Genomic DNA, 24,379 nt, shown 5'->3' with positions numbered 1-24,379 from the left:
TTTTTTTTTTTTTCATAGGTATCAACACATTATCAAGGCCAAGAGGCCACTCAAGGATAAGGGTTAAAGAGTGTACAGTAGAAATTGGACAATATAATAATAATTAGTAATGAAAATTTGTTAAATTTGATAACTTATATGGAACGGCTCATCAAGAACTTATTTACGTTAGACTTGAAGACAACCATATTGTAGTCAGCCGGAAAGCAGGAAAACGGAAGACAATTCCACAGGCGTGCAGTTCTAATAAAAAAGTTTTGTTCATGGAATCTACGTTTAGGTTTAGGCACAGATAAAGAGTGGGGGGAATTATTGATAGTGTTTACAGCTAGACGAGTGTTTCTTGTGAAAGTTTTGCGAGGGGGGACCATAGATTGAAGCTCAGTCGAACACTTTCCATGAAAATAACGATACATCAAAGACAAGCTCGCAACATCTCTTCTGTGAGATAGAGGTTGCAAGGAAGAGAAAAGGATATCTCCTATGAGGCTATGAAGTCTATTTTGAACTCTACCAAGGCAGGACAAGTCCTTTCTAGCAGCTCCTGCCCAGATGTGGCAACAGTATTCCATCCTTGGATGTCCCATAATGACAACATCTAAGGTTTTCCTTGAGCTTTGCGAATAACCAAAAGTCACAGGGAGCAGGGTCTGGAATATAGGGAGGGTGAGGAACTGTCTTGATGCCGATCTTAGTCCTGACAACGTCTTTCTATCTGATCTTCTCTGAGCACCCTTGGGACAGACTTTGTGCAAATCTTCCGAATATTCAGTTCCTCGAGAATAATTGTGTGTTGTCATATAAGGACGTCTTTTCCTCTTAAAATATGGAGAAATTACAATGTCTTACACAAAAGAATATAATTAACCAAATATAATAATTAATAAATATAATATATAATGAAAATATTCATTAATATAATCTAATTTTATAATAAAATAATAATAATACTTGAAATATTATATAATAGAATGAAACATAAAATACAATACAAAAATAAATATTAATCTATAAATATAAAAGTGAAAATGTTTGTGTGTGTGCGTTTTCGTGTATGTCCAAGAAAGGCTTTTTTCCGAGAACCGATCGGTCGCCTCACAACTTCTTAAAACTTTTTATATCGCGCCTAAATGATAATATCTACGAGTTAACAACCAGGGATCGCCTGTATATTTAATTTGCCTGACTTTCAAAAGATAAATATTCAACAATTTTCGATTGCCGCATGTGCATTAAGCTTTTTTGTATAAAAAAAGAAGCGAACAGACTTGCGGTAAATTGTCCCACACTCAAAGTTGATGCCATTAACTCGTCAAAAACGGGCACCTGCCAAGTCACACGTTTATTTTTTCACACTTTATTATTTTCAAACTGCACGTCAAGGCTTCGTTTTTTTTTAAAACAACCAACGATTTTTGTTTTCATTTACCCAAAAATACACACACCTACACACACCCGGGCAATGCTGGATACCCCCCCCCCCGCTAGTAATATATAAATTAAAATAATATATAAGATAACATAAATAATATTACTTTAATATTAGAAAATGAAAATATCCTTTTAAGCATTTCTAGAGACTTTTTAAATATAACTGAAAAAAGTATTCTTTTTTCGTTGGTTCTAGAACATTTCTGAAACATTTTCCAGCGATTACTATAAATAGAAGTATACGCGTTTGTAAAACCAGTTATTGATTCATAAACCGAATGAAAGGGATGCAAACTTGGGGCGACCTTCTTGCTAAAATCAATCAACTCTGGCCACTAACGAGAAACTGAAATAAATCTTGATCGTAAATAAGCATACTGAACGTCAAGCCAAATAAAACCACTCTTTCAACAAACCACAATGGACAACATTTTGGTAAATATAAATTTTCCTGAATTTTGATATTGACCAAAGTAAATATATCTGTGTATGTTGTTGAAGTATTTTTGACTTATGGTAATTGCTAGAACAAAATCCTTTATTCATCGGCCAGAGATCATTTTGTTTACTGTAAGATAGTTTTCGTTATTTTTATTTATAATAAACTAGCGAGGGGTATTCGGCGTTGCACGGGTGTTTGGAAGTGTGTGTGGTTTTGGGTAAATCAAAACTCCGGGGGGGGGGAGGGGGGCTTAAAATAAAAAAAAATGTTTTGGTAGGTAAGTATGAGGATCGAACCCGAACCTTTGAGGCAAAGTTGGAAATTAAAGTGTGAAAAAAAAAGCCACCGCGAGATGCTAACGGAAAGACGTTTGAATTTATTTAATTACTTAAATTAGCAGGTGCACGTTTTAATGACTTAATGAGGTCAAGTTTGACTGCGGGATAGTATTTCATTTACTGCAGGAACGCCGTTTTTATTTTTATTTTACCGAGATGTTGGTGGGAGGGGGGGGGACCAGCTCCCCTTGTCCACATTGAATAGCAATTATTTGATATATGAAAAATATTTCCACAGTGATCAAAGCTGATTGCTTTCGGACATTTCCGGCAATTGAGACTGGAAAAATGCCGCCAGAATGAGTGTCGCTTTTATTATAGGATAAGGCCTAACCCACATGCGGCGAGCAAAAACTGTTGAATATTTATCTTCCCGAAGTCAAGCAAATTAAATAGACAGGCGAGCTCCGTTGTTAACTGTGAGATATTACGATTTACATGTGATATAAAAAGTTTTAAAAAGTTGTTAGGCGACCGACCGCTTCTCTGAAAAAAGCCTTTTGTAGACACACAGAAAAAGCGAACACACATACAAACATTTTCGCTTTTATATTTATAGATTTTATTTCATTTTTTAACTCCATTCTCTGTTTTCTTTTCACTCTTTTTTTTTATTAATAATACATATGTTGCAGTGAATACCTCTAGACACACAAAAACGTAACAGTGTACAGTTCCCACACTGATATCAAACTGCACACTTATTATTTCTGTAGACACACGACACTCCTTATCCATGAAATACTTTATTTGATCAATCAACTCTGGTGTTCTAACTTCCTTAGTTCTCCCACAACTCTCATCATCTGTTACAGACTCTCTGCATTCCTTGAATCTTTTATTCCACTCAAAAACTGGTGCTTGATTCATGCGAGATGGTCCAAAAGCAGTCTGAAGCATTCCATACGTTTCTTTGGCAGGTTTAAAACAAAATTTTACTGCATATTATTCTTCTAAGGTCGAGATTGCATTTTTGTAATCCACCAGCTGTGACAATCAGGCTTTAGTAGGGTGTATTCCAATTCCTGCTGTAATTTTTAATTTGAACCTGAAATCATAAAATTAGTCATCTCATAAGATGTATAGCAATAACATACTGAATTTTCAAGAGTCTACGAAAATTTTAAATGCCTGTACAAAAAAGTCTGGAAACTTATTGAAGGCACCTTGTAAGTCACACAATATTAGAAATTAACCATGAATGCATATATGTCTTTATGTACAGTATGCAGATCTCTCACATCTTGCAGCTCAATTCCCTACTTAGGCTACTGTAAGCAATTCACAGTAGTTGTTTATACTTTAGTGGCAATGCACCTTGTTTGAGATGAATAAAAAAGGGAAGAGTCTAGTAGATGGTGTATCTAAGTGAAACCTGGTCAGTGAGAGTTGAGGACATGTGTTGCATGGAGAGAAATGGGTTCTTCATTATTATAGCGAAATTTGAAAATCGAAATATTTAATTTCACATGAAACCAATGGTATCTATTGAATTGCCATGTCACAGTATTGAACATATCTAAAAATTACTAAAAAACGATAAGGTAGAAAATTAATGATTAATGAAAACATTTTTCAAAGATAATTAGCAAAAATTAAGTTTTGCTAAATTGGCCTAAGATTTTCAGTTTTCAGAAAATATTTACCTCCCTTTTGTTACAATTCAAACTCTCCGGTTTCTTTTTTTTCTTTTTTATTGCAAAACTTGATTTTTGCTAATTGTCTTCAAAAACTATTTTCATTAATAATTTATTTTCTACCTTTTGTTTTTTGTAATTTTTGGATATGTTCATTACTGTGACATGACAATTCAGAAGATACCATTGGTTTCACTTGAAATTCAATATTTCAATTTTCGAATTTAAATAAATGGTTTGATTTTCCAAATATTTTAAATATAAATACATATTGTGGAAAAAAAATTATTTTTAATTTGACGAGGATGTACTTTGCTTGAAACATTGTGCATAATGTAAATATGTTTGAAGGCTATTACAGCTGGTGGTATACACTGTGGATACGAGTCAGTGTATACAAGAATAATAACAATACTGAAGAAATTTCAATAATTGTCAATTAAAAAATATATATTTATCAATATAATGTGTCATACAGGATGGTAGTTGTTGGTGTCCCTAAATTTTGAGAATAAAATCTCTTCATTCGGGGAGAAAAACAAACATGTGCAACTGTTAGGGTGAGGCTTTCCTTGTTTATATAGACATATATTATTTATTCTTTTGTACACTGACTCATGTCCACGGTGTTTCCCACAAGCCGCATTGTAATAGCCTTCAAACACAACTCGTTATTTTTAATTTCTTTTTGCAGCGATAAAAAAAATTAAAAATATTTTATTTTTTTTATTTTTTAAGAGGTATCTGAAATCAAAAGTTTTGAAAACCAAGTTTTATAGCGAAATGAGTTTCAGTCCTTTAAACCATGATGCTGTTGACGATGAAGTCCAGTTCTTCCCACCTTGTATGGTAAATTCCCATCGACAACTCCGTTTAAAACACAGACTGAAACATCACGCAAGGGTAAGTGGTGTCTACAAGTATTTCACGTTTTACAGGTAAATATTGTAAGATTTGGGATGGTGAATCGCTGTCCCATTTGTGGGTGTTTGATAATATTTAGAGCTGTATCTGCAATTCGATTGACCTCACCCTATCTTATCTGCAACCTCTCTCTCACAGACATAATTTTGCTAGTCTGAGTCTTTTTTATAAATACTATTATGGCATGTGTTCCTCAGAATTGCCTGATCCATTCCCTGCTTCTTTTGTTCCAGCTTTTTTGACTCGTTGGTCTAGTGGTCTTCACAAATTCACTATTTAGATACCTCAATATAATACAGCTTCTTATTCCATAAGAATCTGTCCAAAAATCATCATTATCATCATTGGTTTAAGATGTATTTTACATGCTGACATGTGTTGGACAGCTTTAAGAAATTGATTTCTAAACTAACCAATATCTGACCAGGCCTTTATTTATCCTCCTTTTTTTCAGGTTCAATTTTATCACCTTTTCTCATGTTTTCCTTGACCTTTTCCTGTGACCTGGACCTACCTTTACTGTTCTACTGACCCAAGAACTTTTATCCATTCTTTCAATGTGTCCATATCATCAATTTCTCTGTCCTGTATACATCTCTCCATGCAATGCATGTCCTCAACTCTCACTGGCTAGATTTCTCATCACATTGTGTACTGTTGTGGTCCGGTTTAAGGGGTTACAATTATAAGGTAAAAGAGTCCTGGGATTCACTGCAAGCGGTTAAACTATGAGTGTACTGTCTGCTTGAAGGTAGAAATGTCTGGCATTACATAAGCCAGACAAATTCATATTGTCCATGTATATAGGGGTGTTAACTACCCCAGAAGACCCCTCTCCAAAGATTTATTTCCCTGAAATATCCCTATAATTTTTCTTTCTCAGGTTGACCTCTAAGGGGTCCGTCCGTTTCCTTTTTCTGCCAGAACAACATATTTTGGTACTTGTTTGTGGGGATTCCAGGTCAAATGCCTCATACAGTAGGTCCAACATTTCTTGTTTCACTTTACTCGTCCAAAGTGTGTTTGCATATCTGGTTCAAGTATTTCTTATGCGTGACATGTGGTCCTTCCACCATGAAGACAATACGGCTGATCCTGTTCTTGATCATTCTCTGTTTCCAGAAAGTCTTGTTGTCCTTGTGCATCTGGAAGAATATTTTTTCTCCTGTCATGTATTTCTTTGTAGGAACAGTTGTCTTTGCATATTTTATTCGTTTTAGCAGTAATTTGTCAAAGACTGGCCGTATTTTTCTAGCTGGAGACATCTGGGATGGTGTATTCTTGTTAGGTGTTATGCGACACACCTGAAGAAATTGTTGCTAAGCTTTCTCAGATGAAGTGTTCTTTACCTTTTTCAAAACCCTCTTTAAGGTGCCTACAAATCTTTCCACTTGTCCATTTGACCTGGGGTGGTATGGCGGAGTTGTGATGTGGGTCCACTTGGAAGTCCTCCATGAACTCTTTAAAGTCCTGGGATGCAAACTGAGTGCCATTATCTGACACAGCAAATAACTCATGAAGAGTTTTTATAGTGAAGTCAGTAGTAGGGCTTTTACATCTAAAGATCTCTGACCACTTGGAGAAACTGTCCACTACTATGAAGTGGTCCTGCATAGTCCATGTGTATCCATGACCATGAGTAGTCCACTTTGGGCCATGGGCTAAATTAAATTGGTGGAGCTTTAGCAGCTAGTGCACATCCCCTGCATGCTTTCACCTTTTTTTCAATATCTTCGTCCATGTTTCTCCGATGCACGTATGAACGAATTAAACTTTTCATCCTGGTGGTGCCAGGGTGTCCTTTGTGAAAATCCTTTAAGATTTTCTTTTGGAACAACTATTCTCTCCCAATACAATAATACCTGGTCGCATGTTGAGAAAACCTCTGCTACTTGTTCATCAGTCTGTAGTTTTTCCTTTGTTTCTCTTATAAAGTTGTTGCTTTTGGCTTTTCATTATATCTTCCAGGGTAACAGGGAGTTCTATCACAGTGTTGCACAGGATCAAATTGTAATCTCTCTCTGATATTAGTGATGCAATCACCGAGTCTTCAAGTGGTTCACCAGTCCTTGGTATTAACCATGATAGGCCGTCTGTGTGTCCTAACTTCTTTGATAGAAGGAACTCCATATCAAAGTTGTAATTCCATAGGATTGTTCCCTAAGGTACCTGTTTACTGTATGTTCTTGAGTGCAGTATCAGAGCAGACACCACACCTTAAAAAAAAAAGTGGTAGTAGCGAGGGGGGGGGGTAATCAAAACAACAGTAGGCAGCCCGGGTGGAGAGAGGTGTTTAAAAAAAAGTAGTAGTAGGCAGGCGCGAACCTATAATGCGAATAAGGAAAAAGAAACCTAATGCCTTAGCTGATGTCACGCAATACTTTTTTTCCATCACGAGTATGTACAGGATACAGATTCTTCTGTGTTTTTTGTTATTTTAATATAGGAGGATTCCTGGACAACCAGAAGTCAAGAACGTTGAAATTAAGCGTAGTCAATCCAACGGAGATGATGACTTGTCGACGAAAAAAACCATCCCTCCTTGTACAAAACTGCCCGGTTGAGAGTGAAGGAATTTTTCGATATTTGTCGTCCGAAGGATCGAGCTTAAAAATGATACCGATCTTGTGAGGATCCGTTGCGTGTGTTGAAAGTTTTTACGGGACATACAAATACACACACACACATTTTTCCTTTTATATATATAAATTACTACTTGATGCTTTTTATCTGTTGCACCACAGCTCAAAGGTAAATCGACCGAAACGTTATGAAAATAACAGGCAAAACAACCATTTTATGGTCTTAAGGGCAGCAATTCTGTTCTGCAAGTGAGAAATTTTTGGAAAGAAATTCTGTTCATGGAAATTCTGCCTGACATCAAGAACATAAAAGAAAAAAGGAAAATTCTTTTCAGTTGTGGTAGGAAGACGGTTCTTGCCGTGAATGTTTTACGAGAAGGAACCCAAACTCTTTTATTTAAACGATAAGGATAGATTGTTTTTGTTTTGTCAACCATGACTTTGGTTACCTGATGTTCTGATGAAATTGTTGTACTTGTGTCCCGCTCGACGTACACATCCCCGACAAACTTGCTTAGCAACAAAATCACACCCCTTTACCGTTGAGGTCCCTAAATGCCAGAAAGTTTTCTACTCTAATAGTTTCTTCTCTTGGACAGCTAGACTTAGGAATTCTCTTCCTGCTACCTACTGCTTCCCTGACTGTACTGATATGCAGAAGTTTAAATGTAATGTAAACCAACATCTTGTTAATAATTCATGCGCACGGTCCCAAATAGTAGCCCTTTAGTCTAAGTGGTGATATGCTTTGTTAGAGGTTAACGTGAGTAAAAGAAAAAAAAAACCTCAGACCTTCTTCAGGTGTGGCTTGTCAAACTTGGAAATCTTTGTCGAACTCTGGTATCTATAAATGATTTTGTACTGAACCTTTTATTTAATCCATAGGAGTAGATTGTTATTATTTGAAGAATAGAAAGCCTGTTGTTTCTGGTTTGTTTATGGCAGAAAACAAGCAGAAACCCTGCCTCTATATCAAAACATATTTATTTATTTATTGTTTAACTTACGAGTTACGCCCCTTGTTTTAGAACGGTTTGTTGTCAGGCGTAGATTTAAAAAGCTACAAGTTTGTTTGTTTTTTTAAAGTTTTTTTATTTTATATTAAAATTGAGTTTTGCTAAAAAAAAAAAAGAAACGGAGAGTTCTGATAATAATAAAAGGGAGGTAATTATTTTCTGAAAATTTGAAAATCTTAGGCCAATTTAGCGAAACTCATTTTTTGCTAAATGTCTTCGAAAACTGTTTTCATTAATAAACAACCTTATTGTTTTTTGTAATTTTTTGGATATGTTCATTACTGTGACATGGCAATTATGTAGATAAAAGATTCACTTGAAATTCAATATTTCGATTTTTGAATTTCATCATTATAATGAAATAGCACCAATTATTTTAGCAACACATGCTGGTGATACTATTTTGTACTATTTAAACTAAACTTAACTTGAAGAGGAAACTTTATCCGTCAGTTTAAAGTTTTCAAAATTACTTTTAAATACGAAAGAGTCATGATAGCGAACATGTGTCAGACATTATTTAATTAATCAGAATTCATTATTGAGATGAGTAATTTGTATTATTTATGCATTTATTTATTGCGGACTATCATCCTCATCTTCTAGTTCTTATTTCACAACGGTTTGGCCAACCATTCCTCTGGCCTTCATTAGGTGGTTAATTGCTGAGGATGCAGTTAAGAGATTCGGTATTTCTATCCCTTCGTGGTGTGTCAGACATTTTTAAAAACATATCTAACACATTATAGAGTTTTTGTGTTTGTTTTGACGTTGTTTTTAATTTGATGCTATTGTTAAGAAATAAAATTATTGCAGGGGTAAAAATCACTCCCATCCATGATCAGAATAAAGTCTTGGTGCTTCTCCAGAATTTCCCTTGTATTAAAAAAATAAAAGAAAAATCTGTATGATGTACATACCACTGACAGAAAGAATATATCATATTCCAAAAGTCATGTAAATTGATGAAGTAACTATATATTATAAAAAGATCATTTTTAAGTGAATCTGAGTTTTTCCAATATCCCCATGTTAAGAATGGCATTCTAAAATTTTGCAAGTTTGAATTATTTGGAGTTGTCGCCCTTGTTTCTTCAGACTGTTTTCAAGATAGCCTTTTGCAATTGTTGCTGTTTGCTTAGCCACAAATTATGATTTTCTTATTAACAAATAAAACTACTTGATACATGAGTTTACACGCAATACTTTTTTTCCATCACGAGTATGTACAGGATACAGATTCTTCTGTGTTTTTTGTTATGTTAATACAGGAGGATTCCTGGACAAATGTCAAAGTCTTTAGTGATTTTTATTTTATCCTTAGTTATTAGTTATTGTAGATAATCTTCAACTTCTAGAAGACTGGCACCTCAAACTGATTGTTATTTTTTTTTTTACAAGGGAGTCATCACTTATCAAGGCCTGAAGACCAGTCGAGGATAAGAGTTAATGAGTGTACAGAGGTCACCGGGACAACAGTATAGTAAACGTTAGTGGGTGGAAGTTGGGTATAATTTGATTATTTAAGAAGGATGGTTCAACAAGAATTTATTTACATTGGACGTGAAGGCAACTATATTGTAGTCAGCTGGAAAGCAGGCCAGCAGAACAGAGTTCCACAAGTGGGCAGTTATAAAAAAATATTGGTACTTGTACAGTTTAATCAAGACATTAAAAAATGAAAATATTGCAAAAAGGTTATATTGTACGTATCTGTTTTGGACTGAAGATCTCCCCCAAAAAATTTCACTTAATTTGATCAAGCATTTTTTTTATACAGTGGAAAAACACATCTTTATGACAGTACGTTGAAGGTAGCCGCCTTTGAATTTTTTGAACATGCCATGGGGAGATAACTCCATTTAAAGTGCCGACACTCCCTCCCCATCTTTAATACTAACTTTTCTTCCTAAAAATCGAACCTTTTGCTCAGTATCATAACAAATTGTTTTTTCGCTGTAAAAAAGAAAAAAACTACTTGACGAAATTAAGTGAAAAATCTTTTCAGAGAACTTTATTCCATAACAGATATGCACAATATAAACTTTTTTTTTTAATATTTTCATTTTTTAATGTCTTGATTAAACTGTACAAGTACCTAATTTTTTAGTGTTTTTATATAATGTAACACGTTTATTCATCTCAAAAAGCATACAGTGTTTACTGATATATCTGAAAAATGCAAATGGCGGCAGATTCTGTGTTGAATACGTAAGTTTGGGAAAATGAGTTAAAACTAAAAAACTGTACAAAATACTGTAAGAAACCCACCGAATATCTATCAGCCTATGTTACAGTAACATATATTGAGTGGGTTTCTAACAGTATTTTATATAGTTTTTTAGTTTTAACTCATTTTCCCAAACATACGTATTCAACGCCATTTGCATTTTTCAGATACGTCAGTAAACACTGATACATACAATATAAACTTTTTTCAATATTTTCATTTTTTATGTCTTCATTAAACTGTACAAGTACCAAAATATTTTTGTTCATGCAATTTACGTTTTGATTTAAGCACAGATAGGAAGTAAGGAATATTGCTGCTTGTGGTTGTAGCTAAACAAGTGCTTTTTTTTTTGTGAAGGTTTGGCAGACAGCAACAAAGACGACCAGTTTATAAACATTCATTTTTGATAAAAAGGAAAGGGTTCAGTTAATTCTGTAGGCCTACTGTCCTTTGATTTTTAACTCCCCACAGTCCTTCAAACACCTTTATCCGTTGTACCATGTGTCTATTTTAATGTTGATTTTTTTTTTTCTGTCTTTTATTTTTCAGATTCGTTACACTTTGTTTTTGAAGGAAGCTGGTCTTTCCATTCATGAGGCGCTAATGTTTTGGCGCAGTGAATATTCCAAGAAATGCACGGATCATAAAGAAATACAGTGTATGCATATCTGGGAGAAAGATGCCAAGCGATACATGTATAATATCCGTCACCTGTATGGCATGGAAGGAGGTCGTAAAAACTATAGGGCTCACAATTGTCAATCGTTGCAGGTAAATTCAAATCAAAACCTGTAAAATCTTTTACGTCGTAAGAATTTGATTACAAAATTTGCTTTTATTTCGATTAGTCAGGATTGCTCCTTTTTGAGTTCCGGTTTCTGTTGTCCATTTGGATGGACGATTAGACATGGTCAAGCGGACAAGAAAATCCGGTTAAATCCAAAAATTCAGTTCCCAAAGTTAAGATGCCGGAAGCGGACACGGTTTAGTTAAAACGGAACGAAAGTCACTAAACATGAAACGAAATGCAAAATCATTTGGAAATAATTTATTTCAAAAAATTATTTATTTATTTACAGGAATCACCACTTATCAAGGCCTGGGGGCCACTCGAGGATAAGGGTTAATGGGTATACATTAGTCAATGTGATTATAGCGTAGTAAACATAAGTAGTGGGAATTTTGTAAATTGAATTACTTAGGGGGACGGTTTGGAGTCTATATTCGTAACACCCCCTCCCTGACTAGAGAAACTAAACTAAAATCAGACGATCAGGCCTTTATGTGCTTCAGACTAAACATGCAACATAATATTAGCTACTTGTATTTTCTCTACCGCTCTCCCTAGACCCAACACTGTACCCTAATAAACAAAGTCTCTGACAGTATAGGTATAGCACTCTCCCTCGATACTAGTGCACAAGTACATGTATTTCGTGAGTTTAATGTCCGCCACAGTAACTGGCTTGGGTTCTCTACTTACACAGACGCAGCTGGTAGCACAACACATAGCTTCCCTATATCTTATTCCTTATCACAGATAGTTACATTTCTGACATATTTCCCAGACCAACAAGATCAACATGCCCCTTTCTAGATCTATTTCTGACCATAGTTCCCGACGATTGTATAACGAATGCCGACAGTCCACAGCTGATCATGCTTTAATAATGGTAGAAATTGCTCTTAATTTTCGACCCAAAACACTAAGGTATTATAAAAAAGCTGACTGGGAAGCCATCAGGGATCTCATCAGAGATGCCCCATGTGGAAATATCTTTTCTCTTCCAGCTGAGCAGTGCGCAAATGAGACCACCGAATGGTTCAAAATTGCAATTGAAGCACATGTTCCCACATGGAAATTCTATAGCAAGCCCCACTCTTCCCAATGGTTTACTTCTACTTGTGCAGCTGCCATTGCTCAAAGGCAGCATGTGTACCGCAGATTCAACTGACATAAGTCCAGTTTAAACAGACAGAAGTATATAGAAGCTAGAAGTAATTGTAAGAGAGAAATAGTGACAGCTAAAACAAAATACACTCAAACCACCAGAAAACTCATTGAAACACAGAAATTAAGAGTCCGTAATTTTTGGAAAATCTACAACAGTGTAGTAAATAATGGGCAATCAAGCAATCATGAGGTTATTTGCATGGCAACCGAGGAGGCTAACCTGCTTGCCAGTCGGTTCGCCTCTAACTCAAGATTGGACCCGGCACACCACTCCCTCCCTGACTTTCCTTTGCGGACAGACGCCAAACTAGATGATTTGAAAATCACCCCTTCTCAAGTACATGGTATCATAAAAAACCTAGACACCTCAAAAGCATGCAAACCCAATCTCATCCCGGCTGTGCTATCAAAAAAATGCTCCGCTGAGGTTGCTCCAGTTCTCGTCAAACTTTACAAATCTTAACGAATCTTGCTTTCCTGACTGCTGGAAACTGCTTCTGTGGTACCAGTTTTCAAGAATTATGGCGAAAAAAACTGACCCATTAAATCATTACCCCATTAGCCTTCTCTCACTTTTTGCCAAAATATTTGAGTCCTTAATTAATCAAGCTCTAGTCCATCACCTTACAGCTGCTAAACTCCTGACCGACAATCAATATGGATTTAGGCAAGCCCATTCCACATCAGATATCCTAACTGTAATCTCTGAATGTATATACCGTTCACTGGATAAAACAGGGGAGAGTAGAGCGGTAGCCCTCGATATATCTAAGGCTTTTGACAGAGTATGGCACGATGGTCTTTTAAGGAAAATTAGATCATATGGTATCACTGGAAGAATGCATAATGTAATTAAATCCTTCTTAAGTAAGAGAAAAATCCAGGTTGACCTCGATGGTTGTACATCTAAACAATATGATATAAATGCGGGAGTACCTCAAGGGTCTATCCTTGAACCTTTATTATTCTTGGATATTCATAAATGACCTCCGTGAGTAAATTGTTTCTGAGATGGGTATATTTGCTGATGACACCATTCTCTATAGCAGGCACGAGGGGAAAACAAATGAACACATATCTAAGGAAATGGCAGAAACACTAGAGGATGACCTCCAATCTGTAGTGGAATGAGGACAAAAATAGATAGTCACATTCAATGCTGCCAATACTAAGCTTGTTTCCTTCAATAATTACAAGAAACCTTCTCTACCAACAATAGCAATGGCCAAGAACACATTACCCGAAAATACTTTCTCTAAACAAACAACAATATCTTTCTGCTAGTTTTCAATAAGAAATTGTTTATTTACGCTAAAAATTGAAATATTACTGTTTTACACTATAACGATTCGATGTAATATAAAATTAAAATCAGAATTTAACTGTAGTAACAGGATTATTATCACCAGAAACAAGTATTATATTAAAATGAATTATTCAGTTTTTATTTTTTACTGACCATTTTTCTCCAAATTATCTGCTGAATCAGAATTATCTCCCCTTACCACTAAATATTTGGTGTTTGTTTACATTGGTGATCTTTTAAACCAGGGATCTCCAAAGTTTTCAAACAGGAGCCATATCAGTGACTTTTTTAGAGCTACATCCCCCCCCCCCAACCCAAAAACCTGGATGATTTTTATACTGTTTTGCTTTTTAGTGAAACTGGTTCTCCAAAACCTTATTCTTTAAATCATTTTCTGAAAAAAAAAAAAAAAAAAAAAAAAGAAAACCCACCACACATTTCCATTTTTTAATATTTTTTATGAATATTTTTTTAAGAGTTCTGCTGGCCAGCTTAAAGATTTTGGCGGGCTGGATTTGGCTCGTGGGCCATAGTTTTGACACCCCTGTTTTAAACCAACATATATCAGGTGAAAACATTATAACATACTTATGTGTCATGTCGAAATTAGTATAAATTCCCAAAAATATGAAAAACGATCCAGTAAAAATAATTACAAGCAAAAACAGAATTTATCAAATTATTGAGTTTTAACAGATGGTTTTTATGTAGAAGATTTCTGTGACCAATTCGGTATGACAAACTGACTTATCTCTCTTGATTTAAATTTACAAATTAAGAACTGCAATTTTTATACCAACGCATTTCTAGGTATATCAGAAAGTGGCCATTAAAAATGATGATCAGAACTTTAATAATTCAACTTACTATTTTTCGAAGCTGTAATTCAAACCCTAATTTTTTTTCAATTAAAGGAGCAAAGACCAAATTTAAAAAAAACTGTTTTCAAACCTATTTATGCTTTAATAGCAAATTATGCAATATTTTTTTTTTAAACCGATTTTCTTAAAAAAAATATAAAGAAAATCAACATATTTTGACGTGCTTATAAATATATGTATATATATATATATAAATGCCAAAACATCACTTACTTAAAAAATATGCTATTAAATGGGTAGTTCCATCCTTCATTGTTAAGAATTTATCCATATTTATATTTTAAATTCCATGTATTTTTTAAATGAAAGGATTTTTTAAGGCGAGGGTCATAGAAAATCGCATTTTCGCAACATGTTTTGCGTGAAGCTGTAAATAGCTGCTGCTGCTAAAATGAAATTTATGAAGTATGAAGTCCAAAGGACATAAATAAGGTCTCTTTTTTATTGCGTGTGTTAACCAAAGTTAGTATTTTTCATCCTCCGTAGTTAAAAAGGAAACGAACAGTCACTTATAAGTTTTTCCCCTAGAACAAAAAATCCGCTTCGTCAATTTTTTTTTTTTTTAAATTCTTTTAATGAAATACATGAGTTTTTGATTGATATATTTTAATACTTCTTTATCGACTAAATTTTCTTTTTTTTTAAATATCTAAAAAAAGAAAAGATTCTATGAAATAGAAATATTTGCCGTCACCGGTTGGTATTTACTTGACAATGTAAGCATAACATGAGCTTTCATTAAAAAAAAATAAAAATCAACGTGGTTTTTTTAAAAAAAAAAAAGGTTTTACACTTTGGACTTTACATGTAAATTTAAAAAAAACTATTCTTTTTTTTTGTTTTTTTTTTTTAAATTAGAATATTTTCTTTATTGATCTTTTATCTTCAATTTGTGATATATAAAACTTTGGCACATAAATTAATTATTAAAATTTTAATAGACATTTCAAAATGGGGGGGTTGAATTTGAAAAAAAAAAACCGTATCTCTAAAATATTATATTTGGTCTATTGGAAAGAGCATAAAATTTCACATTGACCCTGAAAATATCGTAAAAATTGAACCCATAGAAAAATTTTGATAGATTTTTAAAGTTTAAAAATTGAAAAATATTTAACTTGTAAAATTCTATTGATTTTATTACGTAAAAAAATGGCTGCATGAAAGTACGCCGGCATTTTGTAAACATTTTGTAAACACTGTTTTTTTTTAAATAAAAAATAATATTTCTATTACTTTTTAAACAACTTTAATAGTTTATTTTGGGAGTATATTCCATACAGAAAATAAACAACCCTACTTTAAAAAGAGAAATTACGAGTTTTTTATATTTTATTCGCAGTTTTCTGTTAGAGGTGTCAAAAATTCCCCCAAAATTCGGATACACCTAACGCATTTCAGAACATAATTGTGGCTGACTTTTTGTTCAAAATATATCATGTACTCGATTATTTTTCAGAATTTTTGGAAGTTGTGTTAATTTCATCATGACACGTAAATACGTAATAATGTTTTCACCTGAAATGTGTTGACTCGAAAAGATCGCTTATCTACACAAGCATCAAATATTAAATTATTTTTTATTTTTTACCGACCAATTTTCTTCAAATTATAATCAAGTAATCAAGATCGTAATTATCTCCCCTTACAACAAAAATATTTGCGACTGATACTTAAAATAAGAGTTACTCCCCTTTAATTGTAATATGGCAATTTTAAACATAAATACAAGCCAATTTTCCGGTTGCATATTTTTGCTAGCCTGGGAAGATTGTAACCATGAAAAATGAACACATACTACACTATCTACCCCACCCCCTCCAAGAAGAGGTAATGCTTGGGAGGATGACATCATAATGAATGAGCATATAGTATCTCCCTCCCTCCCTCCCAAAGAAGGATCTAATACCTAGAAGAAATTGTCTAATGACAATAGAACAGATACTACGATACCCTGTCAAAGAAGGAGGTAATGCCTAGGAGGATAGTTTAATGATGGCAAAACAGATACTAAACTACTCTTCTCCCCAGAAAAAAGGTTGGAGGTAATACCTGGAAAGATGTTACCATGATCACAGAACAAATGCTACAGCCCTCCTCCACTTTGCAGTTTCGGCCCCTATTCCTCGTATGCTTTTATGAAGTGATGGAACTCCTCTGTCAGGAAGTGGTTTTGCAGCATTGGTTTTAAAATTGAAAAAAAATTCTTTGGTGGTCAACTGAGCTAGGTTTCTTCAGGGTAGATGTCAATTTTTCAGCCATTTTGTATACTAACTGAAAGATGTACCCGGTGTTGTCCAGTATTAAACATAACTTTAAATTCCTTTAAAAATATGAAGGAAAAAAATGGAAAGAAACCGAGACATGTGCATGTGAGTATTATAGTTCACTTCTTGTAAGTAAAAAAAATACTCAAGCTGAAATCGAAATCAAAAACTAAAAACGAGTCAAGTACGATAACCATTAAGCCAGCTTGACAGGTTCTTTAAAAAGTGTTTTCAAACCTACTTATGCTTAACATAAGTAATCAGTCATGTGAATGATTCACGCATGTGCAGCTGTGACACAGTTGACAAACAAATAAAAATCCGATGACCCCCACCAAGTACCAAATTTCCAATTTTTACCCCTTAGCAGCTCTTTTTTTCTAGATGAAAACTGAATCAAAAGTTTTTCACATGTCTGACTACCATATATACCAAATTTCAAGTCTGTAAATCAAAAATTCATTGAGTATATAGGTTGAGAAGTGTCCTCACACACACCCACGTTCTCACTTTTATATATAGATAGATTTGGAAAGAAAATGTTGATTCATTCCTCGAACAATCTATATAGAATTATCTATGAGAGAGGAATGGGCTGGGGTGAGAATAAGGATGGAAAAACAAGAAAGGGAAAAGGGAAAAGAAAAGAGAAATGGATAAAGAGAGATAGAGATTAACGCCCAAATTTTTTTTAGTTAATTTGTTTGGTAATTATGTTTATTTTTGCTTGAAAATATTGGATGAAATGGTTACAAAATGAATTCTACCTATATTTAATATTCACATAGATATTTAAGTGTTAATTAAAAATTTTTCTGGAAAAAAAAAATAACTGTTCAGTAAATATTAAACATTTTATGTGTGGGCCTTAAAAAAGGATCATGGGCGTTAATGGGTTAATAGAAATATGTTAGACTTTTGCCGCGGGCAAAACCAGGTAGCCTTTTTAGTCTCATATATATAAAGAGCAGTTCTATTTCTTGTTTCATTTTTCTTCAGTCGAAATTCTAAAAAATCAAGGGGCTCCATACCTGGGGCTAACGTTTCACCTCTATATAAGACACAGATAGTTGAATATAGTTCATTAAAGTGTCCTTTATCTTTTAAACATGGAGTTAGTAAAGAACCTCCTATATCCATGACAAATAGCACCCTACCTGAGAATTCTACCTTCAAACTCCGCGGCCTAACATCTGCGGGCAATATGAACTGGAACAAATACATAGAGGACATTGCAAAGGCTGCTGCAAAGAACGTGGGTTTCCTTTATCAAGCTAGAAGACTACACATACCTAAGAGTATCCTGTACCTTTACAAGGCCACGATTCGCCCATGCATGGAGTATTGCTGCCACATCTGGCTGGTGCATCTACCACTCGTTTCTCCCTCTTAGAGAAGGTCCTGGATATGACCTTAAACTATATCCGATGGTGAGGCCCTAGGTTGCGGGCTTTGGGGAGTGTGGAGCCACCCTTTAATTGCCATTGCTCCCAGGTCCACTATGACTCGGAGTGGTAGTACCTGTTAGGGTCTCAACTATGGGTTAAATAGAAAATTGAAAACAACAGATATATTTTATGAAAAAATTTTTCTTCAAAATCTTTGGATTTGGCATTAAATAAACTGAAAAGGGTTGATATGCCGTAAAACAAAAACAACCAACCAACCAACCCTCTTAGATAAAGTCAAAAAAGGAGTTGTCAATCTAATCAGTCCCACTTTATCAACTAAGCTCCAGCCCCTGTCCCATCACCGCAATGTTGCATCACTGTGCCTATTTTACAAATATTTTAATGGAATGTGTTCTGATGAACTTGTTTCACTTGTGCCCCCTCGACGTGTATATCCCCAACAAACCCGCTTAGTAATAAGATCTCATCCCTTCACTGGTGTCCCTTAATGACAGAAAGCTTTCTATTCTAATAGTTTCTTCCCTCAAACAGCTAGACTTTGGAATTCCCTTCCTGCTGCCTGCTTCCCTGGCTGTACTGATATGCAGAAGTTTAAATGTAACATAAACAAATATATTATTTTAATTGGAATTCATTATTGAGATGAGTATTATTTATATTAATTTATTTATTGCGGACTATTATTCTCATCTTTATTAGTTGTTGTTTCACGACGTTTCGGCCAACAATTCCTCTGATATCACCTGACGAAGGTCAGAGGAATAATTGGCCGAAACGTCGTGAAACAACAACTAATAAAGATGAGAATAATAGTCCGCAATAAATAAATAAATATAAACAAATATCTTGTTAATCTTTCCTAGACATGACCCCAAATAGTAGCCCCTTACGTCTAAGTGGCGATATGCTTTGTTACATGAGTAAAAAAAAAAAGAAGAATTTCCTCTCACCGGTTGACCATTTTAATGTGTTATATTATACTATTCTTTGTGGTCTTACTGGATTCCAGAACAAAAATGCATGGTGGAGTGTCCAGCTTCGTATTATTACTTAAGATCAATTGGAGAAGGTGTATCATTCCTTGTAAAAGCTAGTCTGATTTATCCATACCGAGGCGATCTTATTTGGGCTGCGAATACTATTTGATTTTGAATATTTAGTCAAGGTTTGCGTGTAGGGAAAAGTATCCTTGCCAGATTGTCCCGACCCTTCACAAGTAGTTGGTGTGGTGCCAGTCTATATCATCTACACTTTTTTTTTTTTGCACTTCACAGGGGAACATGGACCCTGCATAAACGGGTTTTAATTTAATGGCTGCTCCCTAGGGTTTTCTTTCACTTTCTTTGCATATATCTCATACACTTTTTTTGCAATCGAGCGTGTATTTTATATTTTTGAATTTTTTAAATTTCTTTAATCAAATTTGATTCATACTTTTATTTTGTGCTTGTTTTTTATTTTGTTTTCATTTATTTTCATTATATTTTCTGCACTAATATTTTTTTTTTGTTACGTTTATTTTTTAATCTATATTCAAATAATGCGTTTGGCCTTTTTTTTTTCCTCAAAAAAGTTTTCGTGATTAAATAAACCAATGAAAACTTTTTGCGTATGCGCTTTTTAGGAAGCAACCATTAAATTAAAACCCATTTATGCAGGGTCCACGTTCCCCATCAAGTACCTTTTTTTATTATTATTGTTGTTGTTGTTATAATAATAATAATAATAATAATAATAATGGTGTTTGTGCAGTGTATGCACCGTGCTATATTTTAGATAGGATTTTCAAGTTAAATTTATGGTATCTTTTTTTTTTCATTAAATTGTTAGGTGAAAGTGCAGAATAGTTAGAAAGCCCCCCACTTGTTAAGAATGGCTTTCTAAATAACGTTATTATTTTAGCACGATAAGTACATGGCACAAATACCAAACAATATTTATTTATAAGATAAACACAAGAAAATAAGTTAACTAAAATTTAATGTACTCTTTATTTTTAGTTTATATCAAAACTTTAATTAAAACTGATTAGTTAATGAATTTTTACGATGAATTTGTGTTCGTATGTCTCGGGAGAGAATAGAGAATTTCCTATTTCAGTCATGGAAATTATTTACAGATAAAATGTTACAAAACAAACAAACAAACAAAAGCTTGAAGTTTTAAATAAATTTCAAAGAAATAAATTACGCCCGGTGCTAAAATATTGAATTCATCGATCGTTTTAGTTAAAAAAAAAAATTGCTGTGAAAAATGCTTCTAACTTTAAAATATTTTGAAATATTCAATGAAAAGTTTTATTTATTAAAAGAACTGACTGAAAAATATCCTCATATAAAAATTGTTTGTTTTGCAGTTTACAAAAATTAACAAAATGAAATATTCGACTTCCTTCGATAGATATAAAAGTTAAAAAACAATCCACTTACTGTTATATTTTGTTAGATTAAAATTATCCCAATGTGCAATTATTATAATAATTGCAATTATATAATTATCCAAATGAAGAATTGTTTTTTCTCTTTAGGAGAATAAAAAAACATGAATATTTGGACTACTTTCATAAAATTACCACAGCCACAATTTAAGGCAATGAAAAATATTTTTATGTCCATGTGGTTGAACACCGGAAACTTTAGGCACCTTTACCTACATGTTGATCTAGTAATGACGTCACACTGTCATGTTCACCGGCCTACTCTCTTAGTAGCCGTGGTACAAGTGGCTTGCTTTTGTTTGAGCACATTCCATTGAAGTACTTGTAAAACAGGCAAAGCGATTCAACATTTCGACTATGGGTTAGTAGTTAGAGCTTGGCCGATAATGTGGGGCCTATTAGACTTGAGATTCTTTTTTGGGCCTTGTCTAAGACTGAGAAACTAGTGGCAGATGCAGCAGCCCAGATGTGGGAGTAATACTCCTTGCATGAGTGAATGGTGGCTTTGTATGGATACGGGATACTGTTAGATGTTTTCCGCTTGAGTCTATTATAGAGCGTGGTGTCAGCAAATATAGCCATCTATGAGACAATTGTTACCAGGGAAGCCTTTTATGAATACCAGGAATAATAAAGGTTGCAGGATTAACCCTTACAATATCAGTGATGGGATGATTTTTTTTCCTGACTGATTCTGATTCTAAAATCGACTAAAACAATTTTTTTTTTGGGGGGGGGGAGTAGTGAAGAGTCCGCATCTACTTTTAAATCTAGATATCATTTTCTTTCTTTTTAATTTGACAAATGTTTTCGGTTCATGTATCGCCTCCAAGATTTTGGTAATCTCATTCCAAGATTTTGGTAATGTCATTCTAAGATTTTGGTAATCTCATTCTAAGATTTCGGTAATCTCATTCCAAGATTTTGGTAATCTCATTCTAAGATTTTGGTAATGTCATTCCAAGATTTTGGTAATCTCATTCTAAGATTTTGGTAATCTCATTCCAAGATTTCGGTAATCTCATTCCAAGATTTTGGTAATGTCATTCTAAGATTTTGGTAATCTCATTCTAAGATTTTGGTAATCTCATTCCAAGATTTTGGTAATCTCATTCTAAGATTTTGGTAATCTCATTCTAAGATTTTGGTAATCTCATTCCAAGATTTTGGTAATGTCATTCCAAGATTTTGGTAATGTCATTCCAAGATTTTGGTAATCTCATTCAAAGATTTTGGTAATCTCATTCCAAGATTTTGGTAATGTCATTCCAAAATTTTGGTAATGTCATTCCAAGATTTTGGTAATCTCATTCTAAGATTTTGGTAATCTCATTCTAAGATTTTGGTAATCTCATTCCAAGATTTTGGTAATCTCATTCCAAGATTTTGGTAATCTCATTCTAAGATTTTGGTAATCTCATTCTAAGATTTTGGTAATGTCATTCTAAGATTTGAATCTGTATTTTTTCATTTTTGCCAACAATATAAAATTACATTTTAAATAAAAAAAAATAAATAAATAAGTAAAAGAATCGTTTTTAGAATTGGAAATTTGGCTCAAATTTTTCTGATCCTGATACTCCAAAGAGTCCTGATATTTTTTTTTTTGCTACTTGATTCTGATTAATTGCCCATATATATGTAGTAGCATTCATGTTTGTGGGTCTATGTGTAAAAACTCTCCTACAGCCCACACCACTGAACCGATCATGACCAAACCTGGCATGATAATGCACCTAGGGATCGTGCACATGCTTTTTAAAGGTTAAGGTCAAAGATCAAGGTCATAGCCTATGTATACGTACTCTCATATAGCCCAAACCACTGAACTGATCATGACCAAACCTGACGTGATATCTGACCTAGGGATGGTGCACACTATTTTTCAATTGCAAGGTCAAATGTTAAGGTGGTGACTTTGCTGTATGCTCGGGTAACCAGAAAGCAGGTACTCGAGCGTACAGCAAAGTTCAGTGCAAAATCTTTGCTAGTATATATATATATATATATATATATATATAAATGAAAATTACAATTGAATTTACCAAAATGATCCAAGATGGTAAAATTAAAGTAAATTATAAATATTAAAGAATTAATATTTATAAAATTATCTCAGCCAGATATAAAAGCTCGATAATACCAAATAACTATTTGCTCATATATATATATATATATATATATATATATATATATATATATATATATATATATATATATATATATATATATATATATATAAGATATTGGTATTCTCTTACTTTAACTGCAACTCAACATTCACCACTAAATTGATCACTTTTATAGGTTTCTGAGTATGCTGAAAATGAATATCGTATTTAAATTTGGTGCAGAAAAATAGTTTCCTGGGTATTAAAACCTTTATTATATGATGTAATCCCTTATGTTTTCACTGATGGGCATGTTTTTCCCCAACTGAACAAGTACTAATGCACATGTGTGTTAAAACCCCATTTCCCCATTTAAACTTTTGCTCGTGGCAATGCCAGATCACCCTGCTATTATTTTTTTCCCCACTCCAAACAAGGTGCTGTGTCACTTAGATCAGGGGCTTATATTTGAAGCCAATTCAGCAGGGATTTGAACAGCAAAATTAAGAATGGTGACCGCCACTGAAATTCATTAAGTAACACATTGAAAAAAAAAATTGCTTGATATCCAGAAAACTACTTGTCTGTTCCAAATTTGAATGTAATATTCGCTTTTAGCATACCCCCAAACCTACAAAGGTTGTCAATTTAAATTTGAGTTGCAGTTAAAGTAAAATTTTATCAAAATATTTTTGCTAGTTTTATTAATGATTCCATTAGTGGCATTTATTTTTAAATCACTCTGTATAATACATTACTGACATTTTTGTCTATTTTTTATATCGACTCTTTGCAGACGAGTTGTGGTGGCTGTCCGTTTGTTGAATTCGACGAAGCCCATCTTAAAGATTTGCTGAATGATGTAAAAACAAACTCTGTCTATGGAAACATTATATCGTTAGTAAGACAAAACAAACCTACAAAGGCATGTTCAGTGTTTTTCTGGGAAAAATTGAAGATGTTTACTCGATCAGAAGAGGAATTATCTAGAAGGAACTGTGAAAGACGTTACTCTTCAGGTAAGTTACTAGGTTACTCGCTTACGCCTACTATACAAATTTCTCAACTGTGTTACCTTTAACAGTTTTGACACTATATGGCTGTTTTTATGCTACGAGGTGTCTTCAATAAGTTTCCAGACTTTTATCATATGGGCATTTTTATTGATAGTACACATATGAAATTATATTCCCCTTTGAAGTACATCAAATCTGTTGCCAAGGCCGCTGGAAAAATGGTGGGATCCTTCTATCGAGTAGATATCTCACTGCTGATGCAATTCTGTACCTATATAAGAGCCAGGTATGTCCAAGGATGGAATACTGTTGTCACATCTGGGCAGGAGCTGCTAGAAAGGACTTGTCCTGCCTTGATAGAGTTCAAAATAGACTTTGTAGTCTCATAGGAG

At 33.9% G+C, this 24,379-nt stretch overlaps 1 protein-coding gene across 1 annotated transcript in view; it reads left to right on the top strand.

The window, feature by feature from the left end:
- The window catches only part of LOC145259117 (uncharacterized), a 49,611-nt gene that overhangs the window by 17,764 nt on the left and 7,468 nt on the right, over nucleotides 1–24,379 (top strand). Inside the window, exons 3-5 of the mRNA XM_080116787.1 lie at nucleotides 4,587–4,751; nucleotides 11,153–11,374; nucleotides 23,768–23,990. Coding sequence (XP_079972913.1) covers nucleotides 4,587–4,751; nucleotides 11,153–11,374; nucleotides 23,768–23,990 — 610 coding nt within the window. The remainder of the gene's footprint in view (nucleotides 1–4,586; nucleotides 4,752–11,152; nucleotides 11,375–23,767; nucleotides 23,991–24,379) is intronic.

The sequence above is a fragment of the Euprymna scolopes genome, chromosome 34, assembly GCF_053919585.1.
Source record: "Euprymna scolopes isolate OS-2025 chromosome 34, ASM5391958v1, whole genome shotgun sequence".
Taxonomy (NCBI): Eukaryota; Metazoa; Mollusca; class Cephalopoda; order Sepiida; family Sepiolidae; genus Euprymna; species Euprymna scolopes.
This window is presented reverse-complemented; position numbering and strand designations above follow the sequence as displayed.